This window comes from Ranitomeya variabilis, chromosome 1, assembly GCF_051348905.1.
Source record: "Ranitomeya variabilis isolate aRanVar5 chromosome 1, aRanVar5.hap1, whole genome shotgun sequence".
NCBI lineage: Eukaryota > Metazoa > Chordata > Amphibia > Anura > Dendrobatidae > Ranitomeya > Ranitomeya variabilis.
This window is the reverse complement of record NC_135232.1, coordinates 854,902,845-854,920,614: the sequence shown is the minus strand read 5'-3', so window position 1 is coordinate 854,920,614 and position 17,770 is coordinate 854,902,845. Positions and strand designations below refer to the sequence as shown.

Genomic DNA, 17,770 nt, shown 5'->3' with positions numbered 1-17,770 from the left:
ATTGTATAAATATGCTACATCTGAATCTAAGTATATTTACTTTGCTAAGAAGACATCTTTTTCATCCGCATAATGTTTGCATACATCCTCGGCCTCTACAAACTCTTTCATTTCTTTAGGTAGATCAGCTGGGATGTCGTCCTTAGGCAAGGCAATCATGCAGGGTTTGCGCTCAAGTAGACTCTTTTCACAGCAAGCTTTCAAGTTGGGTGATATCTTTTCCTGATTGTCACAGATATGCTGGATGTATTCCATCTGCCAGATAGAGACATAAAGGATTAGTCCTATGGCTGAACTTTACCCACTTACAGTGGTCTAGAAGAAGACATGTTCTGAAATGCTGTGCCCGGGATCTGATCAAAGTTTACTAGTTTTATTAGTGGGTGAGAAGAATAAGAGGCTTCAGGAGCGGCAAAATAACTTTAATAACTTTGTAAGTCTGGCAAAAGATATCCCTTTCCATGACTTACAAGGTTGAGGGCTTTGTCCTTCTGTTAGTGCTTAGGTGCTGTGATAGGACTCTTGCTATGGAGTCCCATGATTTATATGTACGGCCCTGCATTATTAAAATAAAGAAAAATCAGGGATCATTATTATAAGGAGGCACATTGGACAATTGTTATCATTATAGGGAAAGCATAGGAGGCATTGTTATTATACTAAAGCACAGGGGTGTTTGCATTATTGTAAGGAGGTTTGGGGTCATTATTATTAGAAAGAGTAAAGGAGTATTATTATTATAAGGTGGTCCAGGGGACATTATTTCTATAGGATGCTGTATAACTGTTAGGAGGCAAGGGAGCATTATTACTATGAGCAAGTACAGAGGGAACAGGGGCACAGAATGGGCACTGTTACTGTGTAGTACACAATAGGTGGGTACTCCTAGTATATAGGGCACAGGAGGGATATTATTACTGTCTCGATCACTGGTTATAGCACTTCAAGGCTTGTGAAGAGGTGGGTAATGTAACAAGGGTTCTGGAAAATCAGTAAGTCATGGGTGTCTCTGTGTTACATTTTTACTACTGTGTATGCTGATCATACTTGATTATGGTCTGGTGGTATTTTTTACTTTGCAATATTATAATTGTGGTGTTATTATTATTATGTCTTATAACCAAGGTATTATTGGAAATATTGGTCTTGTAGTAAATCTTGATTTTCTAAAGGCAGGGTAATACTGGTAATAAAGACCCCAATTTGGGGTTGGTCAGGGAGCCGGCATGGGCCTCTGTGCATTCAAATGCTAGGGCTGGATTTTAGTCCCAGTCTGTCCCTTCATACAGGCCTGTAATATGGACATGTTGGAAATCAAGGTGTCGTCATATATTGTCTGTATACATGTCTAAGCCCTTATATACTATCCTACAAAACCTATCCATAATCTCAAAGTTTTTATCTTTGCTGTAGCATTTGTGTCTTTCTCGTCTTACCTTCTCAGTCATACATTCGACCACATCATCCTTACAGCAGTCCTTACTCAAATGCACCGATTCAAGAGTGAGCTTATGTATAACATCAAAAGAAGAGCCAGGGAATTTCTGAGCGTATTTAACAAATTTTCTGAAGTAGAGAAATGCAAATTAGGAAATATTAACAGGTTATAGGTGTTTTCTCAAGATCGCAGATTTTCACCTATCTTCACAATGCATGATAAATGTTTGGATGCTGAAGATTCCACCACTAGGACCTCCACCAAACATGAGAATGGGAGTTTTGTGTTCCCCATTAGATTGAATAGGATATTGTGAAAACACCATGTGATTCTATTTAAGGATTATTTGGAAATATTTGAAGGAAGCAGGGGACGCATATGTGCACTGATACTCGAACTAGGAACATGGGAACCCCGTTCGCCCGGTTGATGTGAGTCCCAGTGATATGACCCTCGTGTTAGGACACTTATCATCTAATCTGTTTATAGGTCAGAAGTTTGTGATGTCTAAAAAGTTCCATATACTATTAAGTTTTACAAAGTTTGTTGTAGATGCAGTTCACATTTATGTCACCCCTGTAGTATTTTCTGGTGGTTTTTCTGGGTACACGATATCACATTATGACAAATTATGAAAGAGCAAATAATAAATAAGAGACATTGCAGACTCTAGGTAGTGGCTAACTGGGAAAGTGGCTCTTTTTCCTACGGCCTACTTGATCCCTTCCTGGCACTCAGCCCCTAGGTGCCCTACTAGCCCCCTACTAGCTAAACCCTTGAATTATGAATAAATAACAATCAATAAAAAACAGTCAATCAATAATCCAGTAGATAGTCTGTGACTTACTTGGCATAGTAGGCTCTCTCTGGTGGGAATATTTTAAGAACATGACAAGTATGTTTCTGTTGATATTCTAAAGAAAGTGTGGTTTTTTGAACGTCAGTGAACTGGAAAATTACAAAAACAAAATAATGAGAAAAAAATAGGAAACATATTACAAAGTCTTGTGAAATTTAAATGGGTTCTAGCATTTTGTTTTCTCTCAAGCTACTTGATTCTTGATAGTCTATTTCCTGGACTGCAGGGAAGTGCTCCTGGACGAGTTTACTTAGAGCTTTCTTTGTCCACATTCCCCTTCCTCGGAGATCTCCATGTAAACAATCCAAAGAGCATGGAAAGAAGAACACTGATGTATACAGAGCACACAGGGTATACAGGGGTCAGGTCCTTACGGTAGATATGGTTGTGATTATAAATTAATACAATTTTACAGTAAAACGTTGCATACCATACCCTGGCATCGAAACATTTCTCCTTCTCTTCTTCTGCACAGCAGTCATTCATAATAAAGCTGTATTGTTTAGCAAGCCCCAGAACTGCCGGGGGGTAGAGAGATGGGTGTCTCTTAGCAACAGTATCAGTGTAGCTGAAAGTAAACAAACCATATGGTTAGGATAGCCATCTACATCCTAGCTAGTAGTGTATAAGAGGGTGGTCTCGTCAAACTCAAATCTGACAGGTGCCCCGCCCCTATCAAGATGTATCAAAAGGGTGTAACCCCTCCTCCCCGCCCTGTCAGCATCTGCCTCTCCTTGTCTGTCTGTCAGCTTGTGATATAATATGAATTGTTAATTGGATCCGGGGATTATTATCCTAGTATTTGTTTTAATTAGATTTTTACATATTGTTAATTGGATACATTAACACAAACAGTTGTTTTGTGGCACATATGTGCAAAATTGTGTTTTTATAACACACTGTGCCCCGTTATACAATTATATCCTAGTTGTTTTGGGTCTTCTGTAAGATGTATTTTAGAGACAGCTGGCCACTGCACATTTAGAGTGAAACAGCATATTTTTCAGCTTATAACGCAGTTTCTCATTTTCATGAGTTTTAAGAGGTCATGTTATGTGTGATAAGGGGGCTACATGCTCGGAGTGGTTAACAGATAAAATACAGATAATATAAGCACATTTAGAAGCCACAAGCACAGAGACGCCCCACCCTGCACACTTTGCAATGACAGCTAATTCTCTGCATGTTGGCATAATTCTCAATATTATCAAAAGATGACAACCACTGTATGGGTTTTAAAAGGCTTTATTAAAGTATGTATCAGACACAATACACTGTATGTGGATTACAGCGTGATATACACAGCTTGATAATGTTAGCTAAATCTCATGGATCCAGGGATTATTATCCCCAGTATTGTTTTTTATATATTAGATTTCATATGCAGTTGTTTTTTAAATTAAATTTTATTTATTTTTTTTTTTTTATGGGGCCTCTGTAATCAGATTAATGCTCAGTAGAGTCAAATTTTTTAACATATCCCCACAATTTCAGCGATCTCTTGATTTTATCAGACTCGGTATTCACATATAATAATAATAATAATATAAAGAAACAGCACCTCACATATGGCTCCATAACCCCTTTATAGCCCGAGGTATTTTTGGTTTTGCATTTTCATTTTTTTTTTTTTTTTTTGCTCCCCTTTTTCCAAGAGCCATAACTTTTTTATTTTTTTATTTTTTCTTTGTCAAAATGTCCATGTGAGAACTTGTTTTGCTGGACGAGTTACATGTCTATGTTATAGTATGGCAACAGATCTAGCACAACAGTGCACAAAGACACATACATTTTTGATCATGTGGTTATGTTATGTTATTTCATCTAAACAGAGTAGCTGTCTATGCCCACTGACCACAGCTCCTAGCAGTAATAGTTTGATGTTGTGACATATCTAATAGATTCAGACATGCAGTTTTCTAGAAGAAAAAAAAAAAAAAGAAAAAAAGGGTAAATTTGACTGAAAGAGCCTATTTGCTGTAAAGTGAACATTTTAATGATACTGGAGCCGACCATAACACTGTTCTAATGTATAAAAGCTTTCATAAAAAGAACAGTCTGCTTAGCCACAATGAGGACAGGCATTTATCAGTCTTTCATATGTATCACAGAAAGATTTTAGTTTGATCTGTGCGAGCTTGATATGGACATACAGAGCCCATGTTACAACACCCGCAAGTATGAAGCGGTGTGTTTTTATACGTTTATAAAAAGCAAAGACACAATATTGTAAAAAAGTTTAAGTGGCTTCTGTAATCGCTGACCGCGACGATGTTGGCAGCTGTTTATTTTGTTTAGATACAGTGATTATTATCACAATTATTACCAATGAGCACATACATGATTTAATTTTAAAAGCATATTGCTAATTTGATGACACAATTTTTATATGTATATTATTCCAGGCTGTCAACTTTTGATATAGTCTGATATTGTTAATTGGATACCGTGCTTATTATCCCAGTATTTGTTTTATAGTAACTATTATTTGGGGCACTGTACAGTCTGATACATTGGTTTCTGTAATCGCTGACCGCGACATATTTAGAATGAAAGCAGCGGCAGCTTATAACGCAGTTTCTCATTTTCATGAGTTTTAAGGGGAATGTGTTAAGTGTGATAGCGCCCCACCCTGTACAGATAACAGCCCATATTTGTGGCTTCTTTTTGTATTTGCAGCTGTAAGTTGTATTTTTCTGTCTGCAGTCCATAATGACCGTATTTTATATCCTATATTAAGGCTCATATTTTTATTACACTCACCCCATGCATCATGCTTATATTAGATTTTGATAATATCCCATTAGATGGAGCAGTTATATAATTATATCCGAGGATTAGTATCACAACTACAATGAACACACAGCATTACACTCCGCTGACCAGGACACATTTAGAATGAAGCATGCCCAGAGATGCCCCCACCCTGTACAGATAACAACCATACTTGTGGCTTCTTTTTGTATTTGCATCTGTAAGTTGTATTTTTCTGTTTGCAGTCCATAATGACCGAATTTTATATCCTATATTAAGGCTTGTATTTTTATTACACTCACCACCTGCTGTATGTTATTGTATATCAATATGAATATCAAAAGTAAAAATCATCACGTGTACAATTAACATACACCATTACACTTCTTACAAAATAGAGTATATTATGTATATTCTGTGTTTCTGCACTATTATTTGATAGTAGCAGTATGTATCAGACTGCAATGTTAGCAGCTGTTTATTTTGTTTAGATACAGTGATTATTATCACAATTATTACCAACGAGCACATGCATGGCTTAGTTTAAAAGCATATTGCTAATTTGATGCGCCAATTTTTATCATTTCAATACTATATTATGAAAAATTACCGTTATAACCACCAAAAGCAAATTGGTATAACCATCCACCTCTGCTTGCTGTCTATTTTATCATTTTAATACTATACATTAACTAAATGCTAGAGTTGCTGTAACAGAAACTAGTGACCCTTAACTAGATGCTAAGTATAATTCTCAATATTATGAAAAAATGACAGTTATAACCACAAAAAGCAAATTGGTATAACCATCCACCTCTGCTTGCTGACTCATATCACAGCTGCTGCAGCAGACTCTAACAGGGGGAGTCAAACACTGGTAATATTACGGTGTCAGAAAGGTGTTAACCCCTTCACCCCCAAGGGTGGTTTGCACGTTAATGACCGGGCCAATTTTTACAATTCTGACCACTGTCCCTTTATGAGGCTATAACTCTGGAACGCTTTGACGGATCTTGGCGATTCTGACATTGTTTTCTCGAGACATATTGTACTTCATGTTAGTGGTAAAATTTATTCGATATAACTTGCGTTTATTTGTGAAAAAAATGGAAATTTGGCGAAAATTTTGAAAATTTTGCAATTTTCCAACTTTGAATTTTTATGCCCTTAAATCACAGACATATGTCACGCAAAATACTTAATAAATAACATTTCCCACATGTTTACTTTACATCAGTACAATTTTGGAACCAACATTTTTTTTTGTGACGGAGTTATAAGGGTTAAAAGTTGACCAGCAATTTCTCATTTTTACAACACCATTTTTTTTTAGGGACCACATCTCATTTGAAGTCATTTTGAGGGGTCTATATGATAGAAAATACTCAAGTGTGACACCATTCTAAAAACTGCACCCCTCAAGGTGCTCAAAACCACATTCAAGAAGTTTATTAACCCTTCAGGTGTTTCACAGGAATTTTTGGAATGTTTAAATAAAAATGAACATTTAACTTTTTTTCACACAAAATTTAATTCAGCTCCAATTTGTTTTATTTTACCAAGGGTAACAGGAGAAAATGGACCCCCAAAGTTGTTGTACAATTTGTCCTGAGTACGCTGATACCCCATATGTGGGGGTAAACCACTGTTTGGGCGTATGGCAGAGCTTGGAAGGAAAGGAGCGCCATTTGACTTTTCAATGCAAAATTGACTGGAATTGAGATGGGACGCCATGTTGCGTTTGGAGAGCCCCTGATGTGCCTAAACACTGAAACCCCCTACAAGTGACACCATTTTGGAAAGTAGACCCCCTAAGGAACTTATCTTGATGTGTGGTGAGCACTTTGACCCACCAAGTGCTTCACAGAAGTTTATAATGCAGAGCCGTAAAAATAAAAAATCATATTTTTTCACAAAAATGATCTTTTCGCCCCCAATTTTTTATTTTCCCAAGGGTAAGAGAAGAAATTGGACCCCAAAAAATGTTGTGCAATTTGTCCTGAGTACGCTGATACCCCATATGTGGGTGTAAACCATTGTTTGGGCGCATGGCAGAGCTTGGAAGGGAAGGAGCGCCATTTGACTTTTCAATGCAAAATTGACTGGAATTGAGATGGGGCGCCATGTTGCGTTTGGAGAGCCCCTGATGTGCCTAAACATTGAAACTCCCTACAAGTGACACCATTTTGGAAAGTAGACCCCCTAAGGAACTTATCTAGATGTGTGGTGAGCACTTTGACCCACCAAGTGCTTCACAGAAGTTTATAATGCAGAGCCGTAAAAATAAAAAATCATATTTTTTCACAAAAATGATCTTTTTGCCCCCAATTTTTTATTTTCCCAAGGGTAAGAGAAGAAATTGGACCCCAAAAAATGTTGTGCAATTTGTCCTGAGTACGATGATACCCCATATGTGGGTGTAAACCATTGTTTGGGCGCATGGCAGAGCTTGGAAGGGAAGGAGCGCCATTTGACTTTTCAATGCAAAATTGACTGGAATTGAGATGGGACGCCATGTTGCGTTTGGAGAGCCCCTGATGTGCCTAAACATTGAAACTCCCTACAAGTGACACCATTTTGGAAAGTAGACCCCCTAAGGAACTTATCTAGATGTGTTTTGAGAGCTTTGAACCCCCAAGTGTTTCACTACAGATTATAACGCAGAGCTGTGAAAATAATTTTTATTTTTTTTCTGAAAAATGATTTTTTAGCACCCAGCTTTGTATTTTTACAAGGGTAACAGAATAAATTGGACCCCAAAATTTGTTTTCCAATTTGTCCTGAGTACGCTGATACCCCATATGTGGGGGGGAACCACTGTTTGGGCGCATGACAGAGCTCGGAAGGGAAGGAGCGCCATTTGGAATGCAGACTTAAATGGATTGGTCAGCAGCCGTCACGTTGCATTTGCAGAGCCCCTGATGTACCCAAACAGTACAAACCCCCCACAAGTGACCCCATATTGGAAACTAGACCTCCCAAGGAACTTATCTAGATGTGTTTTGAGAACTTTGAACCCCCAAGTGTTTCACTAAAGTTTATAGCGCAAAGCCGTGAAAATAAAAATTCTTTTTTTTTTTCACAAAAATGATTTTTTAGCCCCCAGTTTTGTATTTTCACAAGGGTAACAGGATAAATTAGACCCCAAAAGTTGTTGTCCAATTTGTCCTGAGTACGCTGATACCCCATATGTGGGGGGGAACCACTGTTTGGGTGCATGACAGAGCTCGGAAGGGAAGGAGCGCCATTTGGAATGCAGCCTTAAATGGATTGGTCTGCAGGCGTCACGTTGCATTTTCAGAGCCCCTGATGTACCCAAACAGTACAAACCCCCCACAAGTGACCCCATATTGGAAACTAGACCTCCCAAGGAACTTATCTAGATGTGTTGTGAGAACTTTGAACCCCCAAGTGTTTCACTACAGTTTATAACGCAGAGCCGTGAAAATAAAACATCTTTTTTTTCCCACAAAAATGATTTTTAGCCCCCCAAATTTTTATTTTCCTAAGGATAACAAGAGAACTTGGACCCCAGAAGTTGTTGTTCAATTTGTCCCGAGTACGCTGATAACACATATGTTGGGGTAAACCCCTTTTTGGGCGCACGGGAGAGCTCGGAAGGGAAGGAGCACTGTTTTACTTTTTCAACGCAGAATTGGCTGGAATTGAGATTGGACGCCATGTCGCGCTTGGAGAGCCCCTGATGTGCCTGGACAGTGGAAACTCCCCAATTCTACCTGAAACCCTAACCCAAACACACCCCTAACCCTAATCCCAACGGTAACCCTAACCACACCCCTAGCCCTGACACACCCATAATTCTAATCCCAACCCTAATCCAAACGTAAATGTAATCTAAACCCTAACCCTAACTTTAGCCCCAACCCTAACTTTAGCCCCAACCCTAACTTTACCTCCAACCCTAGCCCTAACCCTAACCCTAACCCTACCCCTAACCCTAAACGTGACTGAAATACGTGGCACTGAAATACGTGGCACTGAAATACGTGGCACTGAAATACGTGGCACTGAAATACGTGGCACTGAAATACGTGATACGTGGCACTTAAATACGTGGCACTGAAACACGTGGCACTGAAATACGTGATACGTGGCACTGAAATACGTGGCACTGAAATACGTGGCACTGAAATACGTGGCACTTAAATACGTGGCACTGAAATATGTGAAACGTGGCACTGAAATACGTGGCACTGAAATACGTGGCACTGAAATACGTGGCACTTAAATACGTGGCACTGAAATATGTGATACGTGGCACTTAAATACGTGGCACTGAAATACGTGGCACTGAAATACGTGGCACTGAAATACGTGGCACTGAAATACGTGCAACTGAAATACGTGGTACTAAAATATGTGGCACTGAAATACGTGATACGTGGCACTGAAATACGTGATACGTGGCACTTAAATACGTGGCACTGAAATACGTGGCACTGAAATATGTGGCACTGAAATACGTGGCACTGAAATACGTGCAACTGAAATACGTGGTACTAAAATATGTGGCACTGAAATACGTGATACGTGGCACTGAAATATGTGATACGTGGCACTTAAATACATGGCACTGAAACACGTGGCACTGAAATACGTGATACGTGGCACTGAAATACGTGGCACTGAAATACGTGGCACTGAAATACGTGGCACTGAAATACGTGGTACTAAAATATGTGGCACTGAAATACGTGATACGTGGCACTGAAATACATGGCACTGAAATACGTGGCACTGAAATACGTGGCACTGAAACACGTGGCACTGAAATACGTGATACGTGGCACTGAAATACATGGCACTGAAATACGTGGCACTGAAATACGTGGCACTGAAATACGTGGCACTATGACTGTCAGAAAATGTTCATTAAACGGTTAGGGGTGAGGTTAGGGGTAGAGTTAGGGTTAGGGTTTGGATCCCTTTATCACCTTGATGGTGGTGGGTGGCTTTTCAGTGTGTTTTGTTTTTTTTTCCATAAAAATGCATGCGTTTTTAACGCAAACAAACGCATGTGCTTAAAAACGCAAGAAAATACTGCAGGTTGTATTTCTGAAAATGAACGCATGCAGAAAAAAACCGCATGCGTTTGAAAACGCGACCAAACGCGTACAAAAAAACCGCATGCGTTTTCAATGTTAAATATAGGGAAAAAACGCATGCGTTTTTTTGTGCAAAAAACGCTGCAGACAAAAACGCAAGTGTGAAACCAGCGACGCTTTTTATAGCAAAAAAGTTTTTGCGTCTCCACATTTTGAGACCTATAATTTTTCCACATTTTGCTCCACAGAGTCATGTGAGGTCTTGTTTTTTGCGGGACGAGTTGACGTTTTTATTGGTAACATTTTCGGACACGTGACCGTTTTTGATCTCTTTTTATTCCGATTTTTGTGAGGCAGAATGACCAAAAACCTGCTATTCATGAATTTCTTTTGGGAGAGGCGTTTATACCGTTCCGCGTTTGGTAAAATTGATAAAGCAGTTTTATTCGTCGGGTCAGTACGATTACAGCGATATCTCATTTATATCATTTTTTTATGTTTTGGCGCTTTTATACGATAAAAACTAAAATATAGAAAAAATAATTATTTTGGTGTTGCTTTATTCTCAGGACTATAACTTTTTTATTTTTTTTGCTGATGATGCTGTATGGTGGCATGTTTTTTGCGGGACAAGATGACGTTTTCAGCGGTACCATGGATATTTATATCAGTCTTTTTGATCGCGTGTTATTCCACTTTTTGTTCGGCGGTATGGAAATAAAGCGTTGTTTTTTGCCTCGTTTTTTTTTTTTTCTTACGGTGTTTACTGAAGGGGTTAACTAGTGGGGCAGTTTTATAGGTTGGGTCGTTACGGACGCGGCGATACTAAATATGTGTACTTTTATTGTTTTGTTTTTTTTATTTAGATAAAGAAATGTATTTATGGGAATAATATATATTTTTTTTTATTATTTATTTAGGAATTTTTTTTTTTTTTTACACATGTGGAAAATTTTTTTTTTTTACTTTTTTACTTTGTCCCAGGGGGGGACATCACAGATCATTGATCTGGCAGTGTGCACAGCACTCTGCCAGATCGACGATCTGCTGTGCAGGGCTGCAGGCTTACCAAGTGTCTGCTCTGAGCAGACACTCGGTAAGCCACCTCCTTCCCTGCAGGACCCGGATGCCGCGGCCATCTTGGAAACGGGACCTGCAGCCAGGAAGGAGGTAGGAGACCCTTGCAGCAACGCGATCACATCGCGTTTCTCCGGGGGTCTCAGGGAAGCCCGCAGGGAGCCCCCTCCCTGCGCGATGCTTCCCTATACCGCCAGTACACTGCGATCATGTTTGATCGCGGTGTGCCGGGGGTTAATGTGCCGGGGGCGGTCCATGACCGCTCCTGGCACATAGTGCCGGATGTCAGCTGCGATATGCAGCTGACACCCGACCGCGATCGGCCGCGCTCCCCCCGTGAGCGCGGCCGATCGCGTATGACGTACTATCCCGTCGGTGGTCATACGGGCCCACCCCACCTCGATGGGATAGTACGTCTGATGTCAGGAAGGGGTTAATATTACCATAATTTTCAAATATCCCTTTCTTTTGTTTGGGTGTTAGAAATGCTACATTTTGCAGCAATTTTTCACTTCTTTTAAAGGAAACTTACAAATTCTATCTTTACAGACCTATTCAGTTTTGAACTAACTTTTTAGAGCCTATAACTCATACATTACTGCCTTTACTCTTGTTTTTTTTTTTACTAGTTTTGTGCTTTTGTTGTTTACATGCAATTCATTATTCTAGTTGTGCCATTTTGGAAGCCTATCATATACACTCACTGGCCACTTTATTAGGTACACCTGTCCAACTTCTTGTTAACACTTAATTTCTAATCAGCCAATCACATGGCGGCAACTCAGTGCATTTAGGCATGTAGACATGGTCAAGACAATCTCCTGCAGTTCAAACCGAGCATCAGTATGGGGAAGAAAGGTGATCTGAGTGCCTTTGAACGTGGCATGGTTGTTGGTGCCAGAAGGGCTGGTCTGAGTATTTCAGAAACTGCTGATCTACTGGGATTTTCACGCACAACCATCTCTAGGGTTTACAGAGAATGGTCCGAAAAAGAAAAAAAATCCAGTGAGCGGCAGTTCTGTGGGCGGAAATGCCTTGTTGATGCCAGAGGTCAGAGGAGAATGGGCAGACTGGTTCGAGCTGATAGAAAGGCAACAGTGACTCAAATCGCCACCCGTTACAACCAAGGTAGGCCTAAGAGCATCTCTGAACGCACAGTGCGTCGAACTTTGAGGCAGATGGGCTACAGCAGCAGAAGACCACACCGGGTATCACTCCTTTCAGCTAAGAACAGGAAACTGAGGCTACAATTTGTACAAGCTCATCGAAATTGGACAGTAGAAGATTGGAAAAACGTTGCTTGGTCTGATGAGTCTCGATTTCTGCTGCGACATTCGGATGGTAGGGTCAGAATTTGGCGTAAACAACATGAAAGCATGGATCCATCCTGCCTTGTATGGAGCATCTTTGGGATGTGCAGCCGACAAATCTGCGGCAACTGTGTGATGCCATCATGTCAATATGGACCAAAATCTCTGAGGAATGCTTCCAGCACCTTGTTGAATCTATGCCACGAAGAATTGAGGCAGTTCTGAAGGCAAAAGGGGTCCAACCCATTACTAGCATGGTGTACCTAATAAAGTGGCCGGTGAGTGTATGTGTGCACTGTTTTTTTTTTTTTTTTCTAGCTTTGTGATTGGAGTTTAGCATAGCAATTCCACATGCTTTTGCCTTACGCTTTTTAAAGAATTTTGCACAACTTCACGCCAGTCCCGCCTAATGTATTGTAGGTATACCTGTATTTTGGTGCATATTTCTGTGACATCTCGCAAAACATGCAACTTTTTGAGCTAAAAAGTCATAAAAACTTTTCAACACAGAAAAAAATTAATATTATGCAAATTTTATGAATTGTGTGTGCCATTTTTAAGACTTTGACAGTGTATCCAGGGGTTGTGTTATGTGTGATAGCCAGCTACGTGCTCGTGTGGTTAAGATAAGATAAAATAATGAGTAAGGGTACTGTCACACAGTGCAATTTTGATCGCTACGACGGTACGATTCGTGACGTTCTAGCGATATCGTTACGATATCGCAGTGTCTGACACGCAGCAGCGATCAGGGACCCTGCTGAGAATCGTACGTCGTAGCAGATCGTTTGGAACTTTCTTTCGTCGCTTGATCACCCGCTGACATCGCAGGATCGTTGTGTGTGACAGCGATCCAGTGATGTGTTCGCTTGTAACCAGGGTAAACATCGGGTAACTAAGCGCAGGGCCGCGCTTAGTAACCCGATGTTTACCCTGGTTACCAGCGTAAACGTAAAAAAAACAAACAGTACATACTCACATTCCGGTGTCTGTCCTCCGGCATCTCAGCTTCTCTGCACTGTGAGCACCTGCCGGCCGGAAAGCGAGCACAGCGGTGACGCGGTGACGTCACCGCTCTGCTTTCCGGCTATGGTGCTTACACAGTGGAGAGAAGCAGAACGCCGGGGGACAGACACCGGAATGTAAGTATGTACTGTTTGTTTTTTTTACGTTTACGCTGGTAACCAGGGTAAACATCGGGTTACTAAGCGCGGCCCTACGCTTAGTAACCCGATGTTTACCCTGGTTACCCGGGGACTTCGGCATCGCTCCAGCGCCGTGATTGCAAAGTGTGACCGCAGTCTACGACGCTGGAGCGATAATCATACGACGCTGCGACGTCACGGATCGTGCCGTCATAGCGATCAAAATTGCATTGTGTGACAGTACCCTTAGAGATATCCTACAAATAGAAACCTTTTCCCATTTCATTTGACCTGCGATATTCCACATTTTTTTCAGTGTGCATGAGAAAGATTTAAACAAGTAAGTAGAGCTTTTTCTTAACTATATATTAAATGTAAACACTTGCCCTATTTATAATACTCTTTATATACTCTATATATGTGTACCAGTACGCATGTGTAAGAATAAATTTAAATGTTAGCCAGAAATCTAAAAAAAAATCGAGTGTTTTTATAATCACTAGTATTCATATTAATAGTTACTTTTAACTATCCTTTTAGAGTGTCTAGTAGTTTTATATTCTTTGTCTGATATATTTCTACACAAAGCTTCAAAACTATTTTGTAATTTATAATGTATCACAGTAGTTTCATATGAAGTTACATCTTAGGCTCTGTTCAGACTATTGTAATATCTGTAGCTTAAAATAGAGCCAAATAGCTACTTTCAAATCCGGACATACACCATTGATTTTAATGGGGTCTAAGGGGTTTCTATCAAGGTTTTCCACATAATAGTTATGGAAAGAATAATGCTACAGAATTGGCCGCTCCAGTTATAAAACAAAAATGATGAAAATTATCCTTGATGATAATGTGAAAAAGGCTTATGCAGTGGGTTTATGGATCTCTACAATAAACACCACGTGTAGAAATTTGGTTCTAGAACTTGTTGGATTAGTGAATATAATAACATTTGTCATATTTTATAACATGCAGCTAATGATTCTTGCTTTCAACTTGTATGTAACTGGTTAATGTTACTAATACCCTCTAACATGGGGTCATGGTTCTGCATTTTCTGAAGAGTTGAGCTTCATCTCCATCTTTCTTTAATTCTACATTATTTTATCACATAGTAATTTCACAACTGTCTGTGCTGGCTATTTGCACACAGCCTTCTTGAATTCAATGTTTGTAGATTTTTCTGTCATGAAAAAAAAAAATAATAAAAAAAAAAATGTACAAATTTAAAACATAATTAAAATAACGAATAATGACCTAGCTGGTTGTTTGGGTGATATTGTAAAATCATTTATTGTTTCTACTACTTGGCAAATTGTTACATTCAGTTATTTTTATTTATTTATTTATTTATTTATTTTCCTTGGATTTTGTTAGTCATTACAATTATTTTTGCTCCCAACATAGGGTTTTAGAGTCACCAAGTAACATAAATGTGCAGGCTCCTGAATATTACAATTACAAAACATTCAAAGTTTGTGTCTCCACTTTTTGCAGATAATAAATCTTAATTTCTTTATAATTTGACTTTTAGTTATAGTTTGTTTCAGTTCTTTGGCGTTCTATGTATACCGTAAATTTTGCTTCCTTTCAGTGACTAATATAAGACAAATTATTTTTTATTCAAAGACATCTAACTTATGTATACTTTTAAAGCTTTGTTACATTTCTATCCAGTCTACACCATGCTGTGTAACATAAATACATGTGGTCTTGTAGTGATTTAATATAGTGCACCAAACATGATATGGTTTTTGGTTTCTCTGAACTGCCGCAAACAAAACATATAAGGTAGTACAGCACAAGATGTGAGCGTACCCGCAGCTCACTGAGCATTACCACTGTACTCACTTCTCTTTGCTGCTTCTGAAAGTACACTATTCTCACCCATGGAGAGTTTTCCTTTAAAAATATGAATATTATTGAATACAATGTTTTACATATGTTACAGTATTTTATTTTCCTGGTGTTACTTTTGTTCAGGTGTTACTGGCTTCTTCTTCAGTTGTGATTCGTACCTTTTCTATATAAATATGGGTAAATGAATTGTCCATTATAGAACCATTTTGAATCCATGTTTCGTAGACCTTAAACATTTTGTATAACAGATGTGTTTCTCCTGATTTTTTCTTGGTTAAGGGATCACTGATGTTTTAATAAACTTTGAATAAATAACTGGTCATACATAAGAAACCTTGCAATATATCTTTATAGAAATAATACTTCTGCACTCATGGCCGCTTCTCCTCCACCTTTGCCTCCTGAACTCATCATTCACTGTGAAATAATGCAAAAATCCATCTTTGTGCTGATGGAGACATCAACATTTTGTAAAAGTATACATAAGTTAGATGTCTTTGAATAAAAAATAATTTGTCTTATATTAGTCACTGAAAGGAAGCAAAATTTACGGTATACATAGAACGCCAAAGAACTGAAACAAACTATAACTAAAAGTCAAATTATAAAGAAATTAAGATTTATTATCTGCAAAAAGTTGTAGAAACAAACTTTGAATGTTTTGTAATTGTAATATTCAGGAGCCTGCACATTTATGTTAGGGCTGTCCCACACGTCCAGATAATTCCGGTACCGGAATAAATCGGTACCGGAGTTATCCGTGTCCGTGTCCGTGTGCCTGGGAACTCACGTAGGCCATACGTGCGGCACACATGTGCCGCCCGTATGGCGAGTGGGTACCACACGGAGCGTGTGGTACCCAATCTGCATCTTGCTGAATCCGCGATTCATATGTTCCCTGCAGCAGCGTTTGCTGCAGAGAAAATATGAATAATAGTGTTTAAAATAAAGATCTATGTGTCCGCCGCCCCCCCACCCCCTGTGCGCCCCCCCGCTGTTCAGAAAATACTCACCCGCTCCCTCGCTGCTTCCTGGTCTGGCCGCGGCTTCCACTGTATGCGGTCACGTGGGGCGGCTCATTTACAGTCATGAATATGTGGCTCCACCTCCCATAGGGGCGGAGCCGACTATTCATGATTGTAAATGATCGGCCCCACGTGACCGCATACAGTAGGAGGCGCGGGGCAGAGAGGAAGGAGTGACAGCCAATGAGGGAGCGGGTGAGTATTTTCTGAACAGCGGGGGGGGGGCGCACAGGGGGTGGGGGGGCGGCGGACACATAGATCTTTATTTTAAACACTATTATTCATATTTTCTCTGCAGCAAACGCTGCTGCAGGGAACATATGAATCGCGGCTTCAGCACCATGTGGGGGGGACAGCGCTTACTGTAGCGCTGTCTCCTGCACGCACACGGACCCCAGACGGAGAACGTCCGTGTGAGGTCCGTGCTTTACACGGACCCATTGACTCTATTGGGTCCGTGTAATACGTGCGCTCCCACGAACACTGACATGTCTCCGTGTTTGGCACACGGAGACACGGTCCGCAAAAAATCAATGACATCTGAACAGATGCATTGATTTTTATGGGTCTACGTGTGTCAGTGTCTCCGGTACGTGAGGAAACTGTCACCTCACGTACCGGAGCCACTGACGTGTGAAACCGGCCTTACTTGGTGACTCTAAAACCCTATGTTGGGAGCAAAAATAATTGTAATGACTAACAAAATCCAAGGAAAATAAATAAATAAATAAATAAAAATAACTGAATGTAACAATTGCCAAGTAGTAGAAACAATAAATGATTTTACAATATCACCCAAACAACCAGCTAGGTCATTATTCGTTATTTTAATTATGTTTTAAATTTGTACATTTTTTTATTTTTTTTTTTATTTTTTTCATGACAGAAAAATCTACAAACATTGAATTCAAGAAGGCTGTGTGCATATAGCCAGCACAGACAGTTGTGAAATTAATATGTGATAAAATAATGTAGAATTAAAGAAAGATGGAGATGAAGCTCAACTCTTCAGAAAATGCAGAACCATGACCCCATGTTAGAGGGTATTAGTAACATTAACCAGTTACATACAAGTTGAAAGCAAGAATCATTAGCTGCAAGTTATAAAATATGACAAATGTTATTATATTCACTAATCCAACAAGTTCTAGAACCAAATTTCTACACATGGTGTTTATTGTAGAGATCCATAAACCCGCTGCATAAGCCTTTTTCACATTATCATCAAGGATA

General features: G+C 39.5%; 1 protein-coding gene across 1 annotated transcript in view; it reads right to left on the bottom strand.

Moving 5' to 3' along the window:
- The window catches only part of LOC143787863 (albumin-like), a 64,536-nt gene that overhangs the window by 31,411 nt on the left and 15,355 nt on the right, over positions 1-17,770 (bottom strand). Inside the window, exons 5-8 of the mRNA XM_077276985.1 lie at positions 2,733-2,865; positions 2,286-2,386; positions 1,437-1,566; positions 41-255 (exon numbers count right to left, since the gene is read on the bottom strand). Coding sequence (XP_077133100.1) covers positions 41-255; positions 1,437-1,566; positions 2,286-2,386; positions 2,733-2,865 — 579 coding nt within the window. The remainder of the gene's footprint in view (positions 1-40; positions 256-1,436; positions 1,567-2,285; positions 2,387-2,732; positions 2,866-17,770) is intronic.